General features: G+C 44.9%; 1 protein-coding gene and 1 pseudogene across 1 annotated transcript in view; one reads left to right on the top strand and one right to left on the bottom strand.

The window, feature by feature from the left end:
* Window positions 1–26,350, bottom strand: part of LOC124622214 (cytochrome P450 6a2-like) — an 84,762-nt gene that overhangs the window by 7,032 nt on the left and 51,380 nt on the right. Inside the window, exons 6-8 of the mRNA XM_047147862.1 lie at window positions 19,433–19,599; window positions 13,870–14,091; window positions 6,575–6,835 (exon numbers count right to left, since the gene is read on the bottom strand). Of these exons, the coding sequence (XP_047003818.1) occupies window positions 6,575–6,835; window positions 13,870–14,091; window positions 19,433–19,599 (650 nt within the window). The remainder of the gene's footprint in view (window positions 1–6,574; window positions 6,836–13,869; window positions 14,092–19,432; window positions 19,600–26,350) is intronic.
* LOC124623516 lies at window positions 15,434–15,551 on the top strand (annotated as a pseudogene).

The raw sequence follows: 26,350 nt of genomic DNA, 5'->3' as shown, positions 1-26,350 counted from the left end.
TGAAGCGCTTGAAACGGAATGGAATTAAATCCAAAAACGTTAGTTAACGTTACGAACTTCTTAAGAGTGTTGTTTTTCTGCTCAGTAACAAACCAAAATACTTACATAGACAATAATGTTTTAAGCTGTGCTTAATTTTAATTGACAACGGTGAATTCGGTGGCGAGGAAAGTAAAACTGGCCGCCTGCCCGGGGGCAGAAGGGAAAATAGCGCGTCCACTGCGAGATTAGAGGACGTGAGCGGGGGAAAGGTTTGCTTGTTTGTCTTGCGATTCGTACTGTGGTATAAATTTTGACACGAAAGTAACATGGATTGGTCAATGCGAATTACAGAGACTGCTATCTTCAAATGCGGTACATCCCCTCTGTAGCAAGGAATTTGAGATTAAATTAAGGCTGTTCTAGTACAACGAAGAGAGTAGAGCAAAAATGACATTCAAAAAATTTAGCAAACATCTGCGTTCGTAGATGTCGTGTCTGGGTAGCTCAGTTGGTAGAGCACTTGCCCGTGAAAGGCAAAGGTCCCAAATTCGAGTCTCGGTCCGGCACACAGTTTTAATCTGTCAGGAAGTTTCATATCAGCGCACATTCCGCTGCAGAGTGAACATCTCATTCTGGAAACATCTCCCAGAATGTGGCTAAGCCATGTCTCTGCAATACCCTTTCTTCCAGAAGTGATAGTTCTGGTAGGTTCGCAGAAGAGCTTCTGTGAAATTTGTACGGTAGGAGACGAGGTATTGGCAGAACTGAGGCTATGAGGCCGGGTCGTGAGTCGTGCTTGGGTAGCTCAGTTGGTAGGGCACTTGCCCGCGAAAGGCAAAGGTCCCGAGTTCGAGTGCCGCTCTGGCACACAGTTTAAATCTGTCAGGAAGTTTCATCTGCGTTCGTGTCTCATTGCATAATTCATTTAAATATAAATACAGTTGCTGTTATTAATGAATTAATCATCCACTCGCACAGAAAACACAACAAAAGTTCGTCAGGGAATTGCAGTGCCACAACCTTGGGGCGCTGAGCGTGGCAGAGAACAATCGAAGCTAGGTTTTCCGAATTGTACCGACCTTTAACGACCCCACAAGGTAAGATGGCGGCCAACTTATTTCGCACTTGCTGCACTGGGGTGCAAGAAGTCATGGGGTACCTCCTAATATCGTGTCAGACCTTCTTTTGCCTGGTACAGTGCAGCAACACGACGTGGCATGGAGTCAACAAGTCCTTGAAAGTGCTCTGCAGAAATAGCGAGCCCTGCTGCCTCTGTTGCCGTCCATAACTACGAAAGTGTTGTCGGTGCAGAATTTTGTGCACAAACCGACCTCTCGATAATTTCCCATGAATGTTTCACTGGATTCGTGTCGGGCGATCTGCGTGGCCAAATCATCCGATCAAATTGTCCAGAATGTGCTTCAAACCAATCGCAAACAATTGTGGTCCAGTGACATGTTTGGCAACATGAAGTCCAAGAATGGTTGTAAATGATCTCCAAGTAGTCGAGCTAACTATTTCGAGTCAATGATCCTTTGGATCAGAGGACTCAGTCCATTCCATGTATACACAGTCCACATCATTACGGAGACATCTCCAACTAGCACAGTGTCTTGTCGGCAGCTTGGGTCCATGGATTTGTGAGGTCCTCACCACACTCGAACCCAGCCATCAGCTCTTACCAACTGAAATCGGGACTCATCTGACCAGGCCACAACTTTGAGGCGTCTAAGGTCCAACCGATATGGTCATGAGTCCAGGAGAGACGCAGCAGGCGATGTCGTGCTGACAGCAAAAGCAATCGAGTCGATCGTCTGCTGCCACAGCCTATAAACGCCACGTTTCACCGCACTGTCATAATGGATACGTTCGTCGTACGTTCCACATAGATTTCAAATGGTTCAAATGGCCTGATCACTATGGGACTTAACTTCTGAGGTCTTCAGTCCCCTAGAACTTAGAACTACTTAAACCTAACTAACCTAAGGACATCACACACATCCATGCCCGAGGCAGGATTCGAACCTGTGACCGTAGCAGTCCCGCGGTTCCGGACTGAAGCGCCCAGAACCGCTCGGCTACCGCGGCCGGCCCACATTGATTTCTGTGGTTATTTGACACAGTGTTGCTTGTCTGTTAGCACTGACAATTCTACGCGAACGCAACTGTTCTCGATCGTTACGCGAAGGCCGTCGGCCACTGCGTTGTCCTTGGTGAGACTTATGAATGAAATTTGGTATTCTCGGGACATTCTATACACTGTGTATCTCGGAATACTGAATTCGCTAAGAATTTCTGAAATGGAATGTCCCAAGCGTCTAGCTCCAACTACCACTCCGCTTTCAAACTGTTAACTGCCATCGTACGGCCATAATAAGTCGGAATAATTTACACATGAATCACCTGAGTACGCATGATAGCTCCACCAATGCACCGCCCTTTAATCTAGTGTAGGCGATACCAGATATCTGTTTATGTACATGTCGCTGTCCAACGACTTTTGTGACCTGACTGTACAGTTGGTTTATTGGGGGCTCACAACATACAGATATATGTAAGTTACCGATTAATAAATGATATGCTCTTGAGCAAAAAACATTTGACAACAACTGTTACAGATGAGGTTCGGCTACATTCCTTCAACTACCACAGACAGCATTTTCTCCTCAAGCAGAAATTTATTGAGCGGTTGTTGGGAAGGTCTCGGTAGAAGCGTGATTTCTGATTGTTTCACTGTGTTTACTAAATTTATCTGATGGTTCATTGTGTTTCTTTAGTAAATTCACCTCACCAGAGAAGAACGGAACAGACAAGGGCTTTAAGATGACAACTATCACGTGACATTTGTTTGTAGATACTTCCAGTGCTCTTTGGACATGTACTGTAGACACTTTTGCTTGGTCTTTGTTTCATTTATAACGAAAGCAACAACGTTATTTTTCAACAGTAATGCACAACCAGATATGCTAGACAATCTGACTCATCAAATCCTTGAAGGCAAGTGGTTCCGGCATAGACGGAGCCCCAGTATCTTCGAGATCACCTGGATATAATAGTTGATGAGAGGTGTTGCAGAAGAAACGAAACTATTGGCCAGTCACCAAGTAAACCACTTTCGGCATTTGTGACCAACTTCCTGTGCGATCATGTGAACAATTTGGTGTATTCCAGGCAAGTGGAGGCAGTGAAGCATCTCGTGGCTGGGATTTCAGGAACTGCCAGGTAATTGCTTGGCATCTTTGGTCACGCCTGGCAAGCCCTTCTCGCCCTTCTCAACAGATGCACTATCTACCTCAATGATGAACGTGCAAATGAGTACGACGAATTCCCATTTATCTCAATGTGAGTTTTTCGGTTTTCGGGTTATCTGTGCATACCTCGGAATTTTGAGAAAAATAAAAACAACCCTGAAGTATTCTGTTATAATTAGAAAGAATGTTTCCGTTTAGAGTACACCAGTATGCGTGAGCCCCATCTTTTATCGCCAGAAGACAATGCTGACCCCAGTCCTACTGTGGGATATCGCCGAAATACGCTGTCCACCAAAAAAAGAGAAGCAGCCAGAAGAGGAGGAGGAAACAGGTTGAAAAGGTACTTTATGAAATTTCAGCGATTACAAAATTTCGTCAGATTTACGAAGAACTTGCCAGTATGAACACACTTAACAGTATTATTAGCATGACGTTATACCCAGTCTGGCCCGGATGTACGAAATGATTCAGTTATTATAAAACCGTTGTATCCTCTCCTAAGGCAAACAGTTGCACGACTGTTGTAAATGGTCCGTTATATCCTGGGTACTTCCACCAGGACAGAGTTGACATCCGAGCTGGGGCCACAGACGCACTGTCACAAACAGATCTAGACTAGACTAGAAACCTACTCTGTAGGAATCAGCATGGGTTTCGAAAAAGACAATCGTGTGAAACCCAGCTCGCGCTATTCGTCCAAGAGACTCAGAGGGCCATAGACACGGGTTCCCAGGTAGCTGCCGTGTTTCTTGGCTTCCGCAAGGCCTTCGATACAGTTACCCACAGTCGTTTACTGAACAAACATATGGACTATCAGACCAATTGTGTGATTCGATTGAAGAGTTCCTAGATAACAGAACGGTGCATGTCATTCTCAATGGAGAGAAGTCTTTCGAAGTAAGAATGATTTCAGGTGTGCCGCAGGGGAGTGTCGTAGGACCGTTGCTACTCACAATAAACATAAATGACCTTGTGGATAACATCGGAAGTTCACTGAGGCTTTTTGCGAATGATGCTGTGGTATATAGAGAGGTTGTAACAATGAAAAAGTATACTGAAATGCAGGAGGATCTGCAGCGAATTGACGCATGGTGCAGGGAATAGCAATTGAATCTCAATGTAGACAAGTGTAACGTGCTGTGAATACATAGAAAGAAAGATCGTTTACCATTTAGCTACAATATAGCAGGTCAGCAACTGGAAGCAGTTAATTCCATAAATTATCTGGGAGCAGTCATTAGGAATGACTTAAATGCAATGACCATATGCAATTAAACGTCGGTAAAGCAGATGCCAGACTGAGATTCATTGGAGGACTCCTAAGGAAATGCAATCCGAAAACAAAGGAAGTAGGTTACAATACACTTGTTCGCCCACTGCTGGAATACTGCTCGCCAGTGTGGGATCCGTACCAGATAGGGTTGATAGAAGAGATAGAGAAGATACAACTGAGAACAGCGCGCTTCGTTACAGGATCATTTAGTAATCGCGAAAGCGTTACAGAGATGATAGATAAACTCCAGTGGAAGACTCTGCAGGAGAGACGCTCAGTAGCTCGGTACGGGCTTTTGTTGAAGTTTCGAGAACATACCTTGACCGAGGAGTCAAGCAGTATATTGCCCCCTCCTACGTATATCTCGCGAAGAGACCTCGAGGATAAAATCAGAGAGATTAGAGGCCACACAGAGGCATACCGATAATCCTTCTTTCCACGAACAATACGAGACTGGAATAGAAGGGAGAACCGATAGAGGTACTCAAGGTACCCTCCGCCACATACCGTCAGGTGGCTTGCGGAGTATGGATGTAGATGTAGATGTAGATCTGGGGTTCTTGCTGGGCACGGCTGTACTTCGGCATCCCGCACGCCTACATAGGGACGCGTGACGAGTGGACGAGCATTGTCCTGTTGAAAACTGGCTGCACGATACTCTCACATGAGGATGCAGGACGTCCATGACATATCGTTGCGCCGTCGAAGTTCCTTCAGTCACCATAAATCGTGACCTGAAATCATAGCCGGTGCTTCAGCACACCATGACGGCAGGAGTAACACAGCTGTGCGTCTCGAAAACACTGGAAGAATGGGACCTCTCCCAAGGTCGCTGCCACACTCGCCGACTATAGTCACCTGGGGTAGTGGAGGATCCCGAATGTCGCTGAACGCAATATAAGGCAGTTCATCAACTGTTCATGTTTCCCAGTCACGTGAGTACACCATTGGTGGGCTTGTTACTGCTACATGCGGAATCCTCTTGGTTTTGGCCTCGCTGCACCCGACTTCGTTGGTTGTATATGCCGGCGTAACTTTCTCAATAAGTTAGTTTCTTTCTAGAATGAGATTTTCACTCTGCAGTGGAGTGTGTGCTGATATGAAACTCCATAGCAGATTAAAACTGTGTGCCGGACCGAGACTCGAACTCGCAGGAGAACTTCTGTAAAGTTTGGAAGGTAGGAGACGAGGTACTGGCAGAAGTAAAGCTGTGAGGACGGGGCGTGAGTCGTGCTTGGGTAGCTCAGTTGGTAGAGCACTTGCCTGCGAAAGGCAAAGGTCCCGAGTTCGAGTCTCGGTCCGTCACACAGTTTTAATCTACTTTCTTTCTATTTCAAGACTCCGTTGGTCTTTGTCTTCGTGGTTCGTACGATGATGGTAGATTACGTTTTGGGCCTGAAGACGGCGCTTTTTGGCTTTGAAACTTGTAGCATGTTTTGAATAAATGACGTTGGATTACAAATGGTTCAAATGGTTCTGAGCACTATCCGACTTAGCGGGGTCAGGGATTTTCTCTGCCTCGTGATGAATGGGTGTTGTGTGCTGTCCTTAGGTTAGTTAGGTTTAAGTAGTTCTAAGTTCTAGGGGACTGATGACCATAGATGTTAAGTCCCATAGTGCTCAGAGCCATTTGAACCATTTGAACTATCCGACTTAACTTATGGGGTCATCAGTCGCCTAGAACTTAGAACTAATTAAACCTAACAAACCTAAGGACATCACACACATCCATGCCCGAGGCAGGATTCGAACCTGCGACCGTAGCGGTCGCTCGGCTCCAGATTGCAGCGCCTAGAACCGCACGGCCACTCCGGCCGGCGTTGGATTACAATACAGCTGTTGTTTAAATTATCTTATTCAAGGAATTCATGTCCAGCTGATGTCCAGCGTCCTCGATGGGTTATGCGAGTAACGGATAAGTATTGCAGTTGGCTTCCAAAATATGACGCGTAAAGTATTTTGTAAATAACACTTTTTTGAAACGCACACACACACACACACACACACACACACACACACACACACTGCTGAATTATAAATTGACGGCGTCACTGAATCAGGGCCTCACCTATGCAAGAGCGCGCACCCAGTCCAAAAGGTATGTACGCCTGCATGGCGTTACGATCTTTGCTCTCCGGCGAGAAGCGTTCAGGATCGAAGTCGTCCGGGTCCGGGAAGTAGCGCGGGTCCCTGTGCAGGCCATCGATGGAGACCATGACCGTGGTGCCCGGCTGCAGAGTGAAGGTGCGGCCCGAGGGTGTCCTCATGGGGTAGGCCGCCGTGCACGTCTTCTCCAGGTGTCCGGCCGGCGGGTGCAGTCGCAGCACCTCTGCAATGGTGATGGAGGTCGTAACAACCACGGACAAGTGTATCAGCAAGTTCTAAATCTACATCTACACTACTGGCCATTAAAATTGCTACACCAAGAAGGAATGCAGATGATAAATGGCTATTCATTGGACAAATATATTATACTAGAACTGACATGTGATTACATTTTCATGCAATTTGGGTGCATAGATCCCGAGAAATTAGTACCCAGAACAACCACCTCTGGCCATAATAACGGCCTTGATACGCCTGGGCATTGAGTCAAACAGAGCTTCAACACGATACCACAGTTCACCAAGAATAGTGACTGGCGTATTGTGACGAGCCAGTTGCTCTGCCACCATCGACTAGACGTTTTCAATTGGTGAGAGATCTGGAGAATGTGCTGGCCAGGGCAGCAGTCTAACATTTTCTGTATCCAGAAAGGCTCGTACAGGACCAGTAACATGCGGTCGTGCATTATCCTGCTGAAATGTAGGGTTTCGCAGGGATCGAATGAAGGGTAGAACCACAACACATCTGAAATGTAACGTCCACTGTTCAAAGTGCCGTCAATGCGAACAAGAGGTGACCGAGACGTGTAACCAATGGCACCCCATACCATCACGCCGTGTGATACGCCAGTATGGCGATGACGAATACACGCCTCCAATGTGCGTTCACAGCGATGTCGCCAAACACGGATGCGACCATCATGATGCTGTAAACAGAACCTGGATTTATACGAAAAAATGACGTTTTGCCATTCGTGCATCCACGTTCGTCGTTGAGTACACCATCGCAGGCGCTCCTGTCTGTGATGCAGCGTCAATGGTAACGCAGCCATGGTCTCAGAGCTGATAGTCCATGCTGCTGCTAACGTCATCAAACTGTTCGTACAGATGGTTGTTGTCTTGCAAACGACCCCATCTGTTGACTCAGGGATCGAGACGTGGCTGCACGATACAGCCATGCGTATAAGATGCCTGTCATCTCGACTGCCAGTGATACGAGGCCATTGGGATCCAGCACGGCGTTCTGGGTTACCCTCCTGAACCCACCGATTCCATATTCGCTAACAGTCATTGGATCTCGACCAACGCGAGCTGCAATGTCGCGATACGATAAACCGCAGTCGCGATAGGCTACAATCCGACCTTTATCAAAGTCGGAAACGTGATGGTACGCATTTCTCCTCCTTACACGAGGCATCACAACAACGTTAGATTGGAAACTTTCCTCATGTCAGCACGTTTTCGTTGTCGCCACCGGCGCCAACCTTGTGTGAATCCTCTGAAAAGCTAATCATTTGCGTAGCACAGCATCTTCTTCTTGTCGGTTAAATTTCGCGTTTGTAGCACGTCATCTTCGTGGTGTAGCAATTGTAATGGCCAGTCGTGTATATCCACACTCTGGTAACAGCTACAAAGTGCGTGGCAGAGGTACCTCCACTGCATCATTTTATAGGACCTCTTCCCGTTCCATTTGCTTCCACAACTCGGGCAGAATGTTTGTTTATCGTCTCTGTTAGCACTGTATGTAGTGAATATTTATCTTTGTGGTCACTACTGGAGCGATACGTTGGAGGTTCTAGTATATTCCTAGGGTCCTCCCTTAAATTTGTAATTTGGGTTTCGCGAACTTCAATGCGACATATTTTTAATAGTTTCCACAACTAACCTCTGTCTCCAAATCTGGATGAAAATGCGAAGCGAAGAGATTCTGGTCGTATGTGAAATGCATCAGCGGCAAGACACAATCGATAGCTTCACTGCGCAGTAGTGATGGTAATGTTACCGATGACAGTGTCACTAAATCGGAATTACTAAGTGCGGTTTTCAAAATTCTTTCACCAAAGAAGACGAAATAGATATTCCAGAATTCGGATGAAGAACTGTTGAAGCAGTAATTCTCGATGAATAAAATCAGGTTGCATCACTTAAGAAAGGCAAGTACAGATTTTATACCAATGAGCTTAGTTTTAGTGTACGCTGATGTGATAGCTCATTAATTAATAATCATATACAACCGCTCTCTCAACGGAAGATCCATACTTGAAGACTGGAAAGTAGCACAGGTCACACCGATACTCAAGAAAGGAAGTAGAGGTAATGCGATGAATTATAGACCCGTCTCAATGACGCTGATTTGCGGAAGCTTGGAACATATACTGTGTTTAAACATGAATTATCTTCAGGAAAAATATCTGTTGACACACAGTCAGCACGAATTTGGAAAATATGCTTCTCGTGAAACACAGCTAGCCCTTTATTCTGACGAAGTTATGAGCGCTGACGACAGAGGATGTCGAACGATTCCATATTTCCAGATCTCCAAAAGGCTTTTAATATCGTTCTTCACAAGCGCTTTCTGATCACACTCCGTGCATACGGAATATCGCCTCAGTTGTGCAACCGGATTCGTTATATGCCCTCTGCTGTTACTAATCTACATAAATGATGTAGAAGACGATCTGGGCAGTCAATTTACGAGTAGATTGTTTGCAGATGATGCAGTCGTTTACCATCTAATAATGTGATCAGTTTATCGAGCCAATAATTGCAAAATAGTTTGGACAAGGTATTTGTATGGTGCGAAAAGTGGTAATTGACCCTAAATAATAAAAGTGTGATTTTATCCCCATGATTATTGAAAGGAATCTATTAAATGTCGGTTACATGATAAATCACACAATCTAAACACCCAGGAATTACAATTACGAACAACTTAAATTTGATCGATCACATAGATAATGTTGTGGAGAAGGGAAATCAAAGACTACCTTTTAGTGGGAGAACTCTTAGAAAATGCAACAGGTCTACTAAAGAGAATACCTACACTATCCTATCCGTCCTCTCCTACAATACTGCTGTGTGGAGTGGGATGTTTACCAGATAGGTTTGACGGAGGACAAAGAAAAAGTACAGAGAAGAGCGGCTCGTTTTGTGTTGTCACGAAACATGGAAGAGAGTGTCACGGATATGATACGCGAATTGGGGTGGCAGTCATTAAAACAAAGGCGCTTTTGTTTGCGGCGTGATCTTTTAACGAAATTCCAATTTACAACGTTCTCCTCGAATGCGAAAATATTTTTGACACCATACTGCGTAGGGAGATATGATCATTGTAATAAAATAAGTGAAATAAGAGGTCGCACGGAAAGATTTAAGTGTTCGTTTTTCCCGCACTCTCTTAGAGAGTGGAATGGTAGAGAAATAGAGTGAAGTGGTTCAATGAACCCTCTGCCAGACACTTAAATATGAACTGTAGAGTCATCACGAAGATGTAGATGTACGTAGTTGACACCTATGTTCAAGAATCCGCCATTTCAAGTTTTTCAATATTTTATAAGTCCATAAACGTAAATTATTTTATTTTCAGCTAAAACATTATTTTCAAATGTAAAAAGTGGGATAATAAATGTCAAACACTATTTGAGTTGTGGGAGAAGGGCGAAAAATGGGGAAATTTTTTTTTCCTAATGCAGCTCCAGGGAAACCTGATTTCGTGCGGTAGAGGAGCGGTAGAATGATATAGGAGACACGGCATCCGCATCCCGGCTTTGTCTCAGAAGAATCAAACCAAATATTAAATTGTGATAGTCGTTGTATTCATCTTTGAACTGCACGATGCATAATTGCGCCAGGGCCATTGCAGCGATCAACGATATTTTTCAAAGGCTCTTGGGACGTTAGTTCCAAGAAGCGCATTGCCTGTGATATTATTGGAAAAATGTGTCACGTTTGTAGTTCAGTGCTCAATGGTTTAATTTCTAGACTAAATACATATGAGGGTTTGGTTATTTATTTTCGGTAGTTTTCCGCAGTCTCAGAGCCTAATGCATTCGACATGAAACTCCTGCTCGTTTTTATTAAAAGGGCGGAGAAAAATTGTGTCAAGAAATTTTAACTCGTTATGGCTGATGCCAGCAGGAACCAAAATTACTAATGTCGTGTAGGTTGACAACGCACCATTTTCAAACTACGTAAACTTGGCGCCACGAACTCCGGTTAGCCGTCGGATTGCCCTGTTGCCGTTCGTCGGTTGACGGGCAGCGCTTATGGTTGTCGCTTGACGACCGAGAGCAGTGCAGCAACGTTTGAGTAAAATTGTCAGTGCTAACAGACAAGCAACACTTAGTGAAATAACCGCAGAAATCAATGCGGGGCGTACGACGAACGTAGATTTAGCATCTGACTGTATTAAAAGCTATTCCGTCGTTACGTGGGCCTTTCAGTTCGACGCCATTTTAGCGAATAACCTACCCAAGTACGCCTACTGTGGGAAGGGGATATGTTCGTCGTGCGAGGCGAGGCGATTATGGGCTATTGCAGTGCCTTTGCTAACAGCGCGACGTCACCTACAGCACCTCTCCTGGGATCGTGACCGTACTGGTTGGACCCTAGACGAGTAAGGAGCCGTGACCTGGTACGAGCGTGAGTCAAATGAAAATCTTAAATATTTATTTAAATATTATTTATTGTGCAGAAGTGGTACAAAGCTGTATCACGTTTCTACATGATCTCCCCCACGCTCAATGCAAGTCCTCCAGCGCTTGCAAAGTGCATAAATTCTTGTAGAAAAAAATTGTTTTTGTAGTCCGCGCAACCACTCATGCACCGTGTGGCGTACCTCTTCATCAGAACGCAACTTCTTTCCTCCCATTGCGTCTATGAGTGGTCCAAACATATGGAAATCACTTGGGGCAAAGTCTGGTGAGTATGGTGGATGAGGAAGACACTCAAAATGCAGGTCTGTGATAGTTGCAACTGTTGTACGGGCAGTGTGGGGCCTTGCATTGTCATGTTGCAATAGGACACCTGCTGACAGTAATCCAAGTCTCTTTGATATGATTGCAGGCCGCAGATAATTTTTTAGGAGATCTGTGTATGATTCACTGGTGACAGTGGTCCCTCTAGGCATGTAATGCTCCAAAATGACGACTTTTTCGTCCAAAAAGAGACTCAGCATAACCTTCCCTGCTGATGGTTCTGTTCGAAACTTCTTTGGTTTTGGTGATGAGGAATGGCGCCATTCCTTCCTCGCTCTCTTCGTTTCCGGTTGGTGGAAATCGGCACAGGTTTCGTCCCCAGTAACGACTCACCTTATCGTTCAAAGCGGCGAAGAAGTTCTTCGCAAGCATCAACATGTCGTTCTCTCATTTCAGGAGTCAGCTGCCGTGGCACCCATCTTGCAGACACTTTGTGAAACTGGAGCACATCATGCACAGTGTGGTGTGCTGACCCATGGCTAGTCTGTAAACATGCTGCAATGTCATTCAGTGTCACTCGGCGGTTTTCCTTCATTACGGTTTCAACTGCTGCAATGTTCTGTGGAGTCACAACTCGTTGTGCCTGACCTGGACGAGGAGCATCTTCCACTGAAGTGACACCATTTGCGAACTTCCTACTCCATTCGTAGACTTGCTGCTGTGACAAACATGTATCACTGTACTGAACCTTCATTCGTCGATGAATTTTAATAGGTTTCACACCTTCACAACGCAAAAACCGAATAACAGAACGCTGTTCTTCCCTGGTGCAAGTCGCAAGTGGGGCGGCCATCTTTATACTGATACTGCGACGGTATGTGTGCATCTGCATTATGCTGCCACCTACAGGCCATTCTGCACGCTGTTTGTAGCACGCTTACCAACTTACAGGATAACGGCGCGAAATTTCGATTTGTTTTTACAAATTTAAGGTTTTCAATTGACTCAACCTCGTAAAATTAGTCCCGATTTCAGCTGGTAAGAACTGATTGTAGGGTTCGAGCGTGGCGCAGATCCCACGAAGCCATGGACCCAAGTTGTCGCCGGCGGGGGTGGCCGAGCGGTTCTAGGCGCTACAGTCTGGAACCGCGCGACCACTACGGTCGCAGGTTCGAATCCTGCCTCGGGCATGGATGTGTGTGTGATGTCCTTAGGTTAGTTAGGTTTAAGTAGTTCTGAGTTCTAGGGGACTGATGACCTTCGAAGTTAAGTCCCATAGTGCTCAGAGCCATTTGAACCATTTTGAACCCAAGTTGTCAACAAGGCACTGTGCAAGATGGTGGTGGTTCGGTAACGGTGCTGGACTGAGTCCTCTGGCCCAAATGAACCGATCGTTGACTAGAAATTGTTATGCTCGGCTACTTAGAGACCGTTTGCAGCCGTTCATCGACTTCATGTTCTAAAACAATGACGGGATTTTTATGGATGGCAATGCGCCCTGTCCAAGATCACAATTGTACGCGATTGGCTTGAGGGAAATTCTGGACAACTCGTGCGATTGATTTGGTCACCCAGATCGTCCGACATGAATCCTATCGACCATTTATGGGACATGATCGCGAGATCAGTTCGTGCACAAAATGCTGCGCCGGTAACGCTTTCGCAATTATGAACGGCTATATAGGCAGTATGGTCCTATGTTTCTGCAAAGGACTTCCAACATCTTGGCGTGTCCTTGCCATGTACAGTTCCTGCACTACGCCGGGCAAAAGGAGGTCCAATAAGAGATTCGGAGATATCCCATGATTTTTGTGGTATCGATAGCAACGATGCCACGGCGTAGGTGCAAGTTAAGTTGGCACTACGACAGACACCGACAGCGCCCTCTAGCAGGCTCTGTTGAGGTCTACGAGCGCCGCTGGAGACTCTGCCCATTTGATCAAGAGCAGACGGCCGGGACACTATGCTTCAGCTTCGCTTCACATACTTTGCTCTACTTATGACTGGTTTAAAGCTTCGCACCTCAGTACAATGTTAAGTATGTCCTGTATATATTCATGCATCAGTAAACCAGTATTACTTTCTTGCAGTACCGAGGTGTATTACCTTTTCCTGCTCCTACTCACTTCCTTCATTCGGCCAACTTTTCAGTTTACAGGAGCAAACCCACGCACCTCCTTCCAGGCAGGATGCAAAAATTTTTGTCACCTCTGTGTACATATACTGCAGCCATCTGAAGTTACTGTTATATTCGATATAGCAGGTAATAGTTATCTGGTTCCTGCAAGTTTAAGCATGAAGTAGACAGCCAGCGGAAATATTAAAGATTCGCTGATGCTGACCTGAGAAGACCATGTCGAGGTAGGTGCAGTCGTTGATGGCTTCGTATCCCAGCTGCCCGCCGTGCTTGTCCACCGCCTCTCGGAGTTCCTCCCGTAGATGCTGTTGGATGTCTTCATGCAGAGCCAACTCGTAAAGGGCGAACGACATGGTCGTGGCGCTGGTGTGGGTTCCATCCGTCATGAATGTCATCACCTGCGCCACTATGTCAATGTCTGTGAAGGCTGAAACAGAGTTCACAAACTTTTACTGGCAAAGCACAAAAAGCAGGAATTAGTAAATGTCTTTGAGAGATATTATTCACGCTGAAGCAGCGCATCAATTTTCGAATCACGTAAATATCATACGCACTGTTTGACGTAAATGTAAGTCCAGACTGTTTAGAATTGTCTCAAAAGGCATTTTTGCTTATTTTTTATCAGTATGCTAAATGACATTTTTGCGGCTTTTCATTTTAGAACAGAATAAAAATAGAATGAATTTATTCACGATTAATAATTTAAATGCAGAAGGAGATTTTCACTCTGCAGCGGAGTGTGCGCCGATATGAAACTTCCTGGCAGATTGGTTCAAATGGCTCTGAGCACTATGGGACTTAACTTCTGAGGTCATCAGTCCCCTAGAACTTAGCACTACTTAAACCTAACTAACCTAAGGACATCACACACATCCATGCCCGAGGCAGGATTCGAACCTGCGACTGTAGCGGTTGCGCGGTTCCAGACTGTAGCGCTTAAAACCGCTCGGCCACCGCGGCCGGCCTTGGCAGATTAAAACTGTGTGCCGGTCCGAAACTCGAACTCGGGACCTTTGCCTTTCGCGGACAAGTGCTCTACCATCTGAGCTACCCATGCACGACTGTTATCGGTCTTGACGAGAAACACCCACACACAGATTGTTTACAAAAACTGATTTCACTTACAAGTATCTGTATTGCTTTTTATTCCCCGCTGCATTTCAGCCCCATGAGTCCACCTTCAGGAATAATTTACGTTTTTACATAATTTTCGATGTTGCTGAGCAGTTTAGTGTAATGAAACCGAACACACTTCACATTTCTGTATGACACAATGTGCGCCCAGAATATCCCTACAATTAAGAAAAAAATACATCAGGGAATAAGATAGCACGTGTAAAGCACTCCCACACATCAGGATTCTACGTTAGAGAAGGAGCAGTCGACACGAACCTCCGTGAATTCCCTAATCGTGGAGTAACGCGTGATTACTACTGTATGTGAAAGAAGCAAAACCGACAAGGTGGCACAGCATCTGAATTGAACCCTGGTCTTTTGCTCTTGCTGGACGCGACTTACATATCAGCGACCTGAGAAGAAGAAAATATTTCACTTTACGAAATTTTTAGGTTTTTTTCTGCAGGCTTCTTGCATCTACAAAATAGTAAACTGTAAACAGATCTCCCTAGAATTCTCAGGACAGCAGCTGACTCTCCCCAATGGAGACGAAATATACAAGGAACAAGGGATATATTTGATGTCTTACACAATGTTAACCATGGGTGACAATTTACTTCGTCCCTATTTAGAAGAGATCCTGATTAATTCAAGGCAACGGCCTTGCCGCAGTGGCTACTCCGGATCCCGTCAGATTACCGAAGTTAAGCGCTGTTGGGCGTGGCCGGCACTTGGATGGGTGACCATTCGGGCCGCCATGCGCTGTTGCCATTTTTCGGGGTGCACTCAGCCCCGTGATGCCAACTGAGGAGCTGCTCGTCCGAATAGTAGCGGCTCCGGTCAAAGAAAACCATCATAACGACCAGGAGAGCAGTGTGCTGACCACACGCCCCTCCTATCCGCATCCTCCGCTGAGGATGAGACGGCGGTCGGATGGTCCCGATGAGCCACTTGTGACCTGAAGATGGAGTGCTGATTAATTCAAAGGATGAAGAAAGTGGACGAGATTCAACACTGATAAAACAGGTCAAAACTGTAAAGTCGTATGGCACTGCTGGATGGAAAACACGAAAGGATTGGTTCAGTCGCGTAATGAGAAAGGCACAATGGCACCTCTTCTTCGCGAAATGTGAGACGTGTGTGTTCAAGCGTATCTAATAAGTGTAGGTGACTATAATAAGTGTGTGTGTGTGTGTGTGTGTGTGTGTGTGTATAGGGTGGTCTCAGGTTCGTGCTGGATGATGATAGAGAAGGGAGAAAGTGAAGTCCGATGCCGCCTCGGCACATACTGTACTCTTCTCCAGTAGCACCAAGTGGCCACCGAACCTTCACGTCCTCATGTATCACAAGCAACAGTGCAGCATGCACTCACTTCATGAATTTCCTTGAGACAGAGAAGTTGCTGTCCATGCATCAGCACGGCTTTAGAAAGCATCGCTCCTGTGAAACGCAACTCGCCCTTTTTTCACATGATGTCTTGCGAACCATGGCTGAAGAGTATCAAACGGATGCCATGTTCCTTGGCTTCCGGAAAGCGTTTGACTCGGTGCCCCACTGCACACTCCTAACTAACGTACGAGCATATGGGATTGGTTCCCAAGTATGTGAGTGGCTCGAAGACTTCTTAAGTAATAGAACCCAGCACGTTGTCCTCAATGGTGAGTGTTCATCGGAGGTGAGGGTATCATTTGGAGTGCTCCAGGGAAGTGTGGTAGGTCCGCTGTTGTTTTCTATCTACATAAACTATCTTTTGGATAGGGTGGATAGCAATGTGCGGCTGTTTGCTGATGATTCTGTGGTGTACGGGAAGGTGTCGTCCTTGAGTGATAGTAGGAGGATACAAGATGACTTGGACAGGATATGTGATTGGTGTAAAGAATGGCAGTTAACTCTAAATATAGATAAATGTAAATTATTGCAGATGAATAGGAAAAAGAATCCCCGGATAGTCGTCTTCGGTTCATTGGCAGAATTTTGGGAAGATGTGGTTCATCTGTAAAGGAGACCGCTTATAAAACACTAATACGACCTATTCTGCTCGAGCGTTTGGGATCCCTATCAGGTCGGATTGAGGGAGGACATAGAAGCAATTCAGAGGCGGGCTGCTAGATTTGTTACTAGTAGGTTTGATCATCACGCGAGTGTTACGGAAATGCTTCAGGAACTCGGGTGGCAGTCTCTAGAGGAAAGGAGGCGTTCTTTTCGTGAATCGCTACTGAGGAAATTTAGGGAACCAGCATTTGAGGCTGACTGCAGTACAATTTTACTGCCGCCAACTTACATTTCGCGGAAAGACCACAAAGATAAGATAAGAGAGATTAGGGCTCCTACGGAGGCATATAGGCAGTCATTTTTCCCTCGTTCTGTTTGGGAGTGGAACAGGGAGAGAAGATGCTAATTGCGGTACGAGGCACCCTCCGCCACGCACCGTATGGTGGATTGTGGAGTATGTATGTAGATGTAGATGTAGATCCTCCTATAGTCACACAACGACGAGAGTTTCCTGTACAATACAGCTTCCTGAGGAAACAGTCCCAGACAGCTGCTCACCCCATCCGTGATATCGTTTATGTCTTCAGAGAACAAGAACAGTCTTGTCAACAATTCCCTGGGGCTTGAGGAGATCTGTGTTTCGATGAACACTCGCAGTCCATCACAACGTACTGCGTTCTACTACTTGAAAAGTCTTCTACTCACAGAAGTGTAAACCTACTCCAAAAGCTCGAACCTTCGGCAACAATTTGGAGTGGGTCACCGCATTAAACGCTTTACGGAAATCTAGGCATATGGAATCTGCCTGTCGCCCTCCATTCGTGGTGCACAGGATATCATGCGAGAAAAAGGGGGAGGGGGAGCTGAGTTTCGCACGAGTGATGCTTTCTAAATATCTGTTGATCTCTGGACAGAAGCTTTGTTTTCTCAAGGAAAGTTGTTACGAGGGTCACTCCAAAAGAAATGCACACTATTTTTGTAAAAATGCAGTTTTCATTCTGCATGTGTGAAAGTCTTACAGCGTGTAGATACATCCTTCCCGCTCGTTTTCAACCTGTTCCCGTGAGTGGCGCCGTCACAACATGTCTTCAAGATGGCTGCTACACTTGACGTTCGTCGGAAGCAACGTGCTGTCATAGAATTCCTGTGCTGTGAAAACGAGACAGTGGGAAACATCCACAAGAGGTTGAAAAAGGTGTATGGAGATGCTGCTGTCGATCGCAGTACAGTCAGTCGGTGGGCAAGCATGTTACGTGATGAAAGCGGGCACGGCAATTTTGAGGACTGTCTCGGAGCGGCAGGCCTCGTACTGCACATACTCCAGACAATTTGCAGAGAGTTAACGAATTGGTGACTGCTGACAGACGCATCACACTGAACGAATTGTCACGCTACGTTGGGATAGGGCCGGCCGCGGTGGTATAGCGGTTCTAGGCGCTCACTCCGGAACCGCGCGACTGCTACGGTCGCAGGTTCGAATCCTGCCTCGGGCATGGATGTGTGTGACGTCCTTAGGTTAGTTAGGTTTAAGTAGTTCTGAGTTCTAGGGGACTGATGACCACAGATGTTAAGTCCCATAGTGCTCAGTGCCATTTGAACCATTTGAGTTGGGATAGGGGAAGGAAGTTTTTGCAGAATACTGAAGGTGTTGGCGTTAAAAAAGGTTTGTGCCAGGGGGTTCCCAGAATGTTGACAGTTGCTCACAAAGAAACAAGAAAAACGGTATGCAGCGAACTTTTGGAACAATACGAGAATGGTGGAGATGAATTTCTTGGAAGAATTATGACAGGTGGTGAAACATGGCTCCATCATTTTTCACCAGAGATGAAGAGGCAATCAATGGAGTGGCATCATGCAAATTCACTCAAGGAAAAAAATTCCAAGCCACACCTGCTGCTGGAAAAATTATGGCTATGGTGTTTTTCGATTCCGAGCGACTCTTGCTTGTGGACATCAAGCCAATTGGAACCACCATAAATTATGATCCATTTGTGACGACACTGAAGAAACTTCAAGCTCGACTGAGTCGTGTTCGACCACATCGGCAAAAGCAGAATGTTTTGCTGTTGGACGACAACGCACGGCCACATGTCAGTCAAAAAACCATGGAAGCGATCTCGAAACTCGGGTGGACAACACTGAAACATCCGCTTTACAGTCCTGACCTGGCGCCATGTGACTATCATCTCTTTGGGAAACTGAAAGACTCTCTTCGTGGAACAAGGTTTGAAGATGATGACTCCCTTGTGCACGCTGCCAAACAGTGGCTCCAACAGGCTGGTCGAGAATTTTACCGTGCGGGTATACAGACGGTAGTTCCAAGATGACGTAAGGCAGTTGAGAGGGATGGAAATTATGTGGAGAAATTAAAATATTGTTCCTAAAGGATGTATCTACACACTATAAAACTTTCAAACATGTAGAATAAAACATGGATTTAAAAAAATAGTGTGCATTTGTTTTGGAGTGACCCTCGCATATTGGAATTTAGACTATGCTCAAGCATTTTGCAGCAAACCGATATTAAAGATATTGGTCTGTCTTAATGCGATTCCAAGGGATGTAGAAAGCAGGAATGCAGAAATGCTCATACGTTTCACGTTTCATTTCCCGTGGCAAAATCGTGAGGCGTTTGCGACTGTATTACGGGTGTTACTCACTCGACTTATCGGCGAGCACCTGTCCCTCACTATCGAGGTAGCCCTTGGTCTTGAGGTCAACCAGCAGCTGCAGGTAGTCTCTGCGCTGCACGTTTCCACTTTCTCTCTGGGCGATTGTGTCCGTCACCAATTTGTGCACGAACTTATGGACCTCCACAGGCATCAACCTACGACATAAGCACGCCAGCATGTACTTCAAAGGGCGTCGGAAACAACATCTTAACTACGGCATCATATCGTTTCACACCTACAGTATATTTTTACATCTTACTTAGGAAATAAATAACAATTTTAATATGACAAATATCATGAAAATGATTTGAGTGTCTATAGTGACGGTGTGAATAAATAATGCTGACTATGATCTAATACAGTTTATACTAGCAGTACTTCTACTCCTGCTGCTGTTGGCACTCATAATAACAATAATAATAATAATAATAATAATAATAATGGAGACAGATATAAAAAGAATTTATAGGTGTGCAAAATAAACATAGCGAGTTCTGGGAAAATGAAATTTTGAGAGACTACACCGACAAAGAATAATGGGAAATAAAGAATATCTGGTTGGAAAGAAGGATATACACGAGGAACGAGTGTGTACAAGGACAATAGTAATCATTGATGAAGTCTTCTCGGTTTAACAGTCGAGACAAGAAAAACTTTCTTCGAGAATGGCTATTCTGTGAAGCGGAGATGATGCGCTTTGCAATATAGTAAGAAGAAGAAGAAGAAGAAGAAGAGAAGACGTAGGTGAAGAAGACATTATGCGCTTAGCGTTCCTTCCGTATGCTGGACCGCCCACGGCAGAGGTTGCTAGGATATTAGAAAAGAGCAAAGTTAGAACCATGTTTTGCTCATCGCCAAAATCAACAATATGCTGGGCTCGGTGAAGAGTAAACTAAGAGTACAGACACATGTAGTCTACAGCATCAGCTCCGAGTGTGGCGAGCAGTACATCGGCCAAAAGGAGCGATGTATGCCGCAGCGCTGCTCCGAACACGTACGGAGCATTCGCCTAGACTGGAGCAAACAGAGAAATCTGCAGTGGCGGAACACAGTCTCAACGAAACCGTCAGATTTCGAACAAATAAAGCTGTTGTGCAGGGCGAACGGGTTCTGGGATTCTATTTAAAGAGGCCGTAGAGATATGAGTCCATGATAAAATTGTCAATCGAGATAACGGTTTCCAGCTAGCACCGCATGAGTTGCTGCGATAACAAAAATTCAAGAACTCTCCGAAGCGAAACCGGCGAAGGCAGCGGATGGAATGGACAGGACCCACCAAGTGTAGAAGTATGAAACTGGAATTTGGTTGCGATCATTGCACGTCTGTTGTTTAAAACTGAAAAACAATATTTTATTCAAAATAAACCCCATTGCTATTTATATATTTCTCTCACCTTTCCGGCAGGCTGTGAATGCCATGCCAAAAAACAAGTTCTGAATGTGACGCAGAAAGCCGTTTCTCTTCCGTTGGAAGCTATGCGAAAGGTGCAGAAGATAGGAAAATGGGTACTGCGTGAACTGAATGAAAGACAGTAAGCAAATCCAAAGACCACTTGTGAAATGCTGCTCGCCAAATACGAAAGAAAGTCGTTTCTCCATCGAATAGTGACAGATGACGAAAAATGGATATATTTTGAGAATCTTGTTGTTGTTGTGGTCTTCAGCCCAGAGACAGGTTTGATGCAGCTCTCCATGCTACTCCATCCTGTGCAAGCTTCTTCATCTCGCAGTACCTACTGCAACCTGCATCCTTCTGAGTATGCTTAGTGTATTCGTCTCTTGGTTTCCCTCTACGATTTTTACCCTCAACGCTGCCCTCCAATACTAAATTGGTGATCCTTTGATTCCTCAGAACATGTCCTATCAACCGATCCCTTCTTCTAGTCAAGTTGTGCCACAAATTTCTCTTCTCCCCAATTCTATTCAATACCTCCTCATTAGTTATGTGATCTACCCATCTAATCTTCAGCATTCTTCTGTAGCACCACATTTCGAAAGCTTCTATTCTCTTCTTGTCCAAACTATTTATCGTCCATGTTTCACTTCCATACTCGATGTTAACAAATATCTCTTCTTCAGAAACGCTTTGCTTGCCATTGCCAGTCTACATTCATCTACTTTAAGTGCCTCATTTATTAATACAATTCCCTCAGTATCACCCGATTTAATGCGACTACATTCCATTATCCTCGTTTAGCTTTTTGTTGATGTTCATCTTATACCCTCCTTTCAAGACACTGTTCATTCTGTTTAACTGCCCTTCCAAGAATCTTAAGCGTCGTAAATCGTGGGTGAGTTCAGGCAAACCATTGACACACAATGCAAAACCAAAGCGCTTTGAAAAGAAGACAGTGTTCTGTGTCTGGTGCGATAAGAAAGGTGTCATCTATTGTTGTTGTTGTGGTCTTCAGTCCTGAGGCTGGCTTGATGCAGCTCTCCATGCTACTCTATCCTGAGCAAGCTTCTTCATCTCCCAGTACCTACTGCAACCTACATCCTTCTGAATCTGCTTAGTGTATTCATCTCTTGGTCTCCCTCTACGATTTTTACCCTCCACGATGCCCTCCAATGCTAAATTTGTGATCCCTTGATGCCTCAAAACGTGTCCTACCAACCGAGCCCTTCACCTAGTCAAGTTGTGCCACAACAAACTTCTCTTCTCCCCAATCCTATTCAATACCTCCTCATTAGTTACGTGATCTACCCACCTTATCTTCAACATTCTTCTGTATCACCACATTTCGAAAGCTTCTAGTCTCTTCTTGTCCAAACTAGTTATCGTTTAACAATTCACGGATGCAAAATACTAACGCGAATTCTTTACAGACGAATGGAAAAACTGGTAGAAGCTGAACTCAGGGAAGATCAGTTTGGATTCCGTAGAAATATTGGAACACGTGAGACAATACTGACCATACGACTTATCTTAGAAGCTAGATTAAGGGAAGGCAAACCTACGTTTCTAGCATTTGTAGACTTAGAGAGAGCTTTTGCCAATGTTGACTGGAATACTCTCTTTCAAATTCTGTAGCTGGCAGGGGTAAAATACAGGGAGCAAAATGCTATTTACAATTTGTACAGAAACCAGATGGCAATTATAAGAGTCGAGGGACATGAAAGGGAAGCAGTGGTTGGGAAGGGAGTGAGACAGGGTTGTAGCCTCTACCCGATGTTATTCAACCTGTATATTGAGCAAGCAGTGAAGGAAACAAAAGAAAAATTCGAAGTAGGTATTAAAATTCATGGAGAAGAAGTATAAACTTTGAGGTTCGCCGATGACATTGTAATTCTGTCAGAGACAGCAAAGGACTTGGAAGAGCAGTTGAACGGAATGGACAGTGTCTTGAAAGGAGGATATAAGATGAACATCAACAAAAGCAAAACGAGGATTATGGAATGTAGTCGAATTAAGTCGGGTGATGCTGAGGGAATTAGATTAAGAAATGAGACGCTTAAAGTAGTAAAGGAGGTTTGCTATTTGGGGAGAAAAGTAACTGATGATGGTCCAAGTAGAGGGGATATGAAATGTAGACTGGCATTGGCAAGGAAAGCGTTTATGAAGAAGAGAAATTTGTTAACATCGAGTTTAGTTTTAAGTGTCAGGAAGTCGTTTCTGGAAGTATTTTTGTATGGAAGTGAAACATGGACGAAAAATAGTTTGGACAAGAAGAGAATAGAAGCTTTCGAAATGTGGTACTACAGAAGAATGCTGAAGATTAGATGGGTAGATCACATAACTAATGAGGAGGTATTGAACAGAATATGGGAGAAGAGGAGTTTGTGGCACAACTTGACAAGAAGAAGGGACCGGTTGGTAGGGCATGTTCTGAGGCATTTAGCATTGGAGGACAGCGTGGAGGGTAAAAATCGTAGAAGGAGACCAAGAGATGAATACAGTATGCAGATTCAGAAGGATGTAGGTTGCAGTAAGTACTGGCAGATGAAGGAGCTTGCACAGGATAGATTAGCATGGAGAGCTGCATCAAACCAGTCTCAGGATTGAAGACCACAACAACAACAACAAAATTATGTTCGAGTATAATGACTTTTCTGGAGACTAGAAATCTACTCTGTAGGAATCAGCATGGGTTTCGAAAACGACGATCGTGTGAAACCCAGCTCGCGCTATTCGTCCACGAGACTCAGAGGGCCATAGACACTGGTTCCCAGGTAGATGCCGTGTTCCTTGACTTCCGCAAGGCGTTCGATACAGTTCCCCACAGTCGTTTAACGAACAAAGTAAGAGCATATGGACTATCAGACCAATTGTGTGATTGGATTGAAGAGTTCCTAGATAACAGAACGCAGCATGTCATTCTCAATGGAGAGAAGTGTTCCGAAGTAAGAGTGATTTCAGGTGTGCCGCAGGGGACCGTTGCTATTCACAATATACGTAAATGACCTTGTGGATAACATCGGAAGTTCACGGAAGCTTTTTGCGGATGATGCTGTGGTATATCGAGAGGTGATAACAATGGAAAATTGTACTGAAATGCAGGATGATCTGCAACGAATTGAGGCATGGTGCAGGAAATGGCAATTGAATCTCAATGTAGACAAGTGGAATGTGCTGCGAAGTAGGCATTAACAGTGATTTAAAATGGAATGATCATATAAAGTTGATCGTCGGTAAAGCAGATGCCAGACTGAGATTCATTCGATAATCCTAAGCAAATGCAATCCGAAAACAAAGGAAGTAGGTTACAGTACACTTGTTCGGCCACTGCTTGAATATTGCTCACCAGTGTGGGATCCGTACCACATAGGGTTGATAGAAGAGCTAGAGAAGATCCAACGGAGAGCAGCGCGCTTCGTTACAGGATCATTTAGTAATCGCGAAAGCGTTACGGAGATGATAGATAAACTCCAAGAGTTTGCAGGAGAGATGCTCAGTAGCTCGGTACGGGCTTTTGTTGAAGTTTCGAGAAGATACCTTCACCGAGGAGTCAAGCAGTATATTGCTCCCTCCTACGTATATCTCGCGAAGAGACCATGAGGATAAAATCAGAGAGATTAGAGCCCACACAGAGGGATATCGACAATCTTTCTTTCCACGAACAATACGGGACTGGAATAGAAGGGAGATCCGATAGAGGTACTTAAAGTACCCTCTGCCATACACCGTAGGTTGTTTGCGGAATATGGATGTAGATGTAGATGTAGAAGTATCCGTCAGTCTGGGCATCCCCCGTGGGCTATACCATGTCCTGTCATACGGATGGACCTCTTTTGTGGCCCCAAGAAGGATGCTGAATCTATCCTTCTCTGACACCTGTTTCCTTCAGTCCTTCACGATTATTCTAATTCAGTAAGCATCTAGACGGATGAGTCGAAAGTCAACGACATGGTGGGTTAAGTTTTCCACATGCAAGGGGATACGAGGAGCACTATCTGCCAAGTGGACATTCCAGAGTTGGTTGCCATCTCTCAGGCTTTGCGGTACGCCCACGCCAAGACGATCTTTCTGATCTGTAGCGATTCCATAATTTGCTTAAAAGGCATAACTCTGTGCTATCCAGGACCTACTGGCTGACCTCTAGAGCTCTGGAAAGACAGTGACCTTCATCTGGTCACCGAGCCAGATCGGCATTCCAGGGAAAGAACTCGCCGACCGTCTAGCTAAAGACACAGCCACACGAGACTTACCCACGAGTTTCTTTTGCCTCAGGAGGACCCTCTTCACTGCAGCTGCAGTAGTCTACCGACGACAGCGCGTCCTCTCATTGAGTGCCCCTTGCTGGCCGATCTGCGGCACACTCGCAGATTGCCAACCTCGCAACCTGGGATGCATACGGATGACGTGACAGCCACTACCAAAGTGTTGCATTTCAAGAGGGAGAGCGGATTTTATTCTAACTTTTAATACTCTTCCACTTCCAATGTTAGGGGTGGTCGTGGGGACGAGAGCCTCCCCCTGTGACGGGTACCCACCGAGAAACCGCAGGTTACTTTCTTCCACTCTCGGATTGTTGTGTCTTTAGATTCTCCTGTGCAAAGTAATGCCTGGGTTATCTCTGTTTTCTTTTACCTGTCGTGTTACAGCTACTTTCACATTTTTTAAACTTTGATTTGCTTATATAGTTTGAGCAACCAGGTCTACATTTTTTTCGCTTTTTACCTTTTTACATGTGACATGTTACAAAAGTACTAGGTGCTCTCCAGATGGTAAAACAGTAAATCAGATTGAACATGTTATGACAGATCAACGTTTCACTTCATTTATAAGAGATGTCAGAACGTATAGAGGAGCTGAAAGTGGCTCGGATCATTTCCTCGTTGAAGGAAAGATGAAAATCAAGATGGTTTGGAATCAACAACCAAAAGCCACACCAAAACCTAATTTAGACATCGAACGACTGAAGGAACTGTCTGTTAAAGAAACCTATGTGATTGAAATAAATAACCGATTTACAGCATTGCAAGAAGCTGAGGAGGAAAATAGTGTCGAGAAGGCTTGGGAAAGAATAAAGACTGTAGTAACAGATGTAGCAGAAAAAACACTGGGCAAGAAAAAGAAAACGAAGAAACAGAAATGGTTCAACGAAAAGTGTCAGTGAGCAACAGAAAGGAGGAAAGAAGCCAGGATGCTATGGTTGCATAATAAAGAGAGTGAGGACAGGAGGGAGAAGTTCAATGCGGTTGGAAGAGGAACAGCAAGAGTTCTGCGAACAGAGAACAGGAAATATCTAACTGGTGTCCTAGAATCTGCAGAAGTGGAAAGCAGGAATAGAAACTCAAAGAAGTTGTTTCAGTATATAAAGGAAAGTAAGAGAGGTTATCAAAGTGAAAACCTATTCATAAAAGATAAAAATTAAAATATGCTAACGCAGCTGGAAAGTATCCTAGAAAGATGGAAAGAGTATTTCTCACAAATGTTAAATTGCACTGATTCGTACATAACCTTCA

The sequence above is a fragment of the Schistocerca americana genome, chromosome 7 (genome assembly GCF_021461395.2).
Source record: "Schistocerca americana isolate TAMUIC-IGC-003095 chromosome 7, iqSchAmer2.1, whole genome shotgun sequence".
NCBI classification, from domain to species: Eukaryota; Metazoa; Arthropoda; class Insecta; order Orthoptera; family Acrididae; genus Schistocerca; species Schistocerca americana.
Note: the sequence above shows the minus strand (reverse complement) of the source record. Positions and strands in the feature narration are given on the sequence as shown.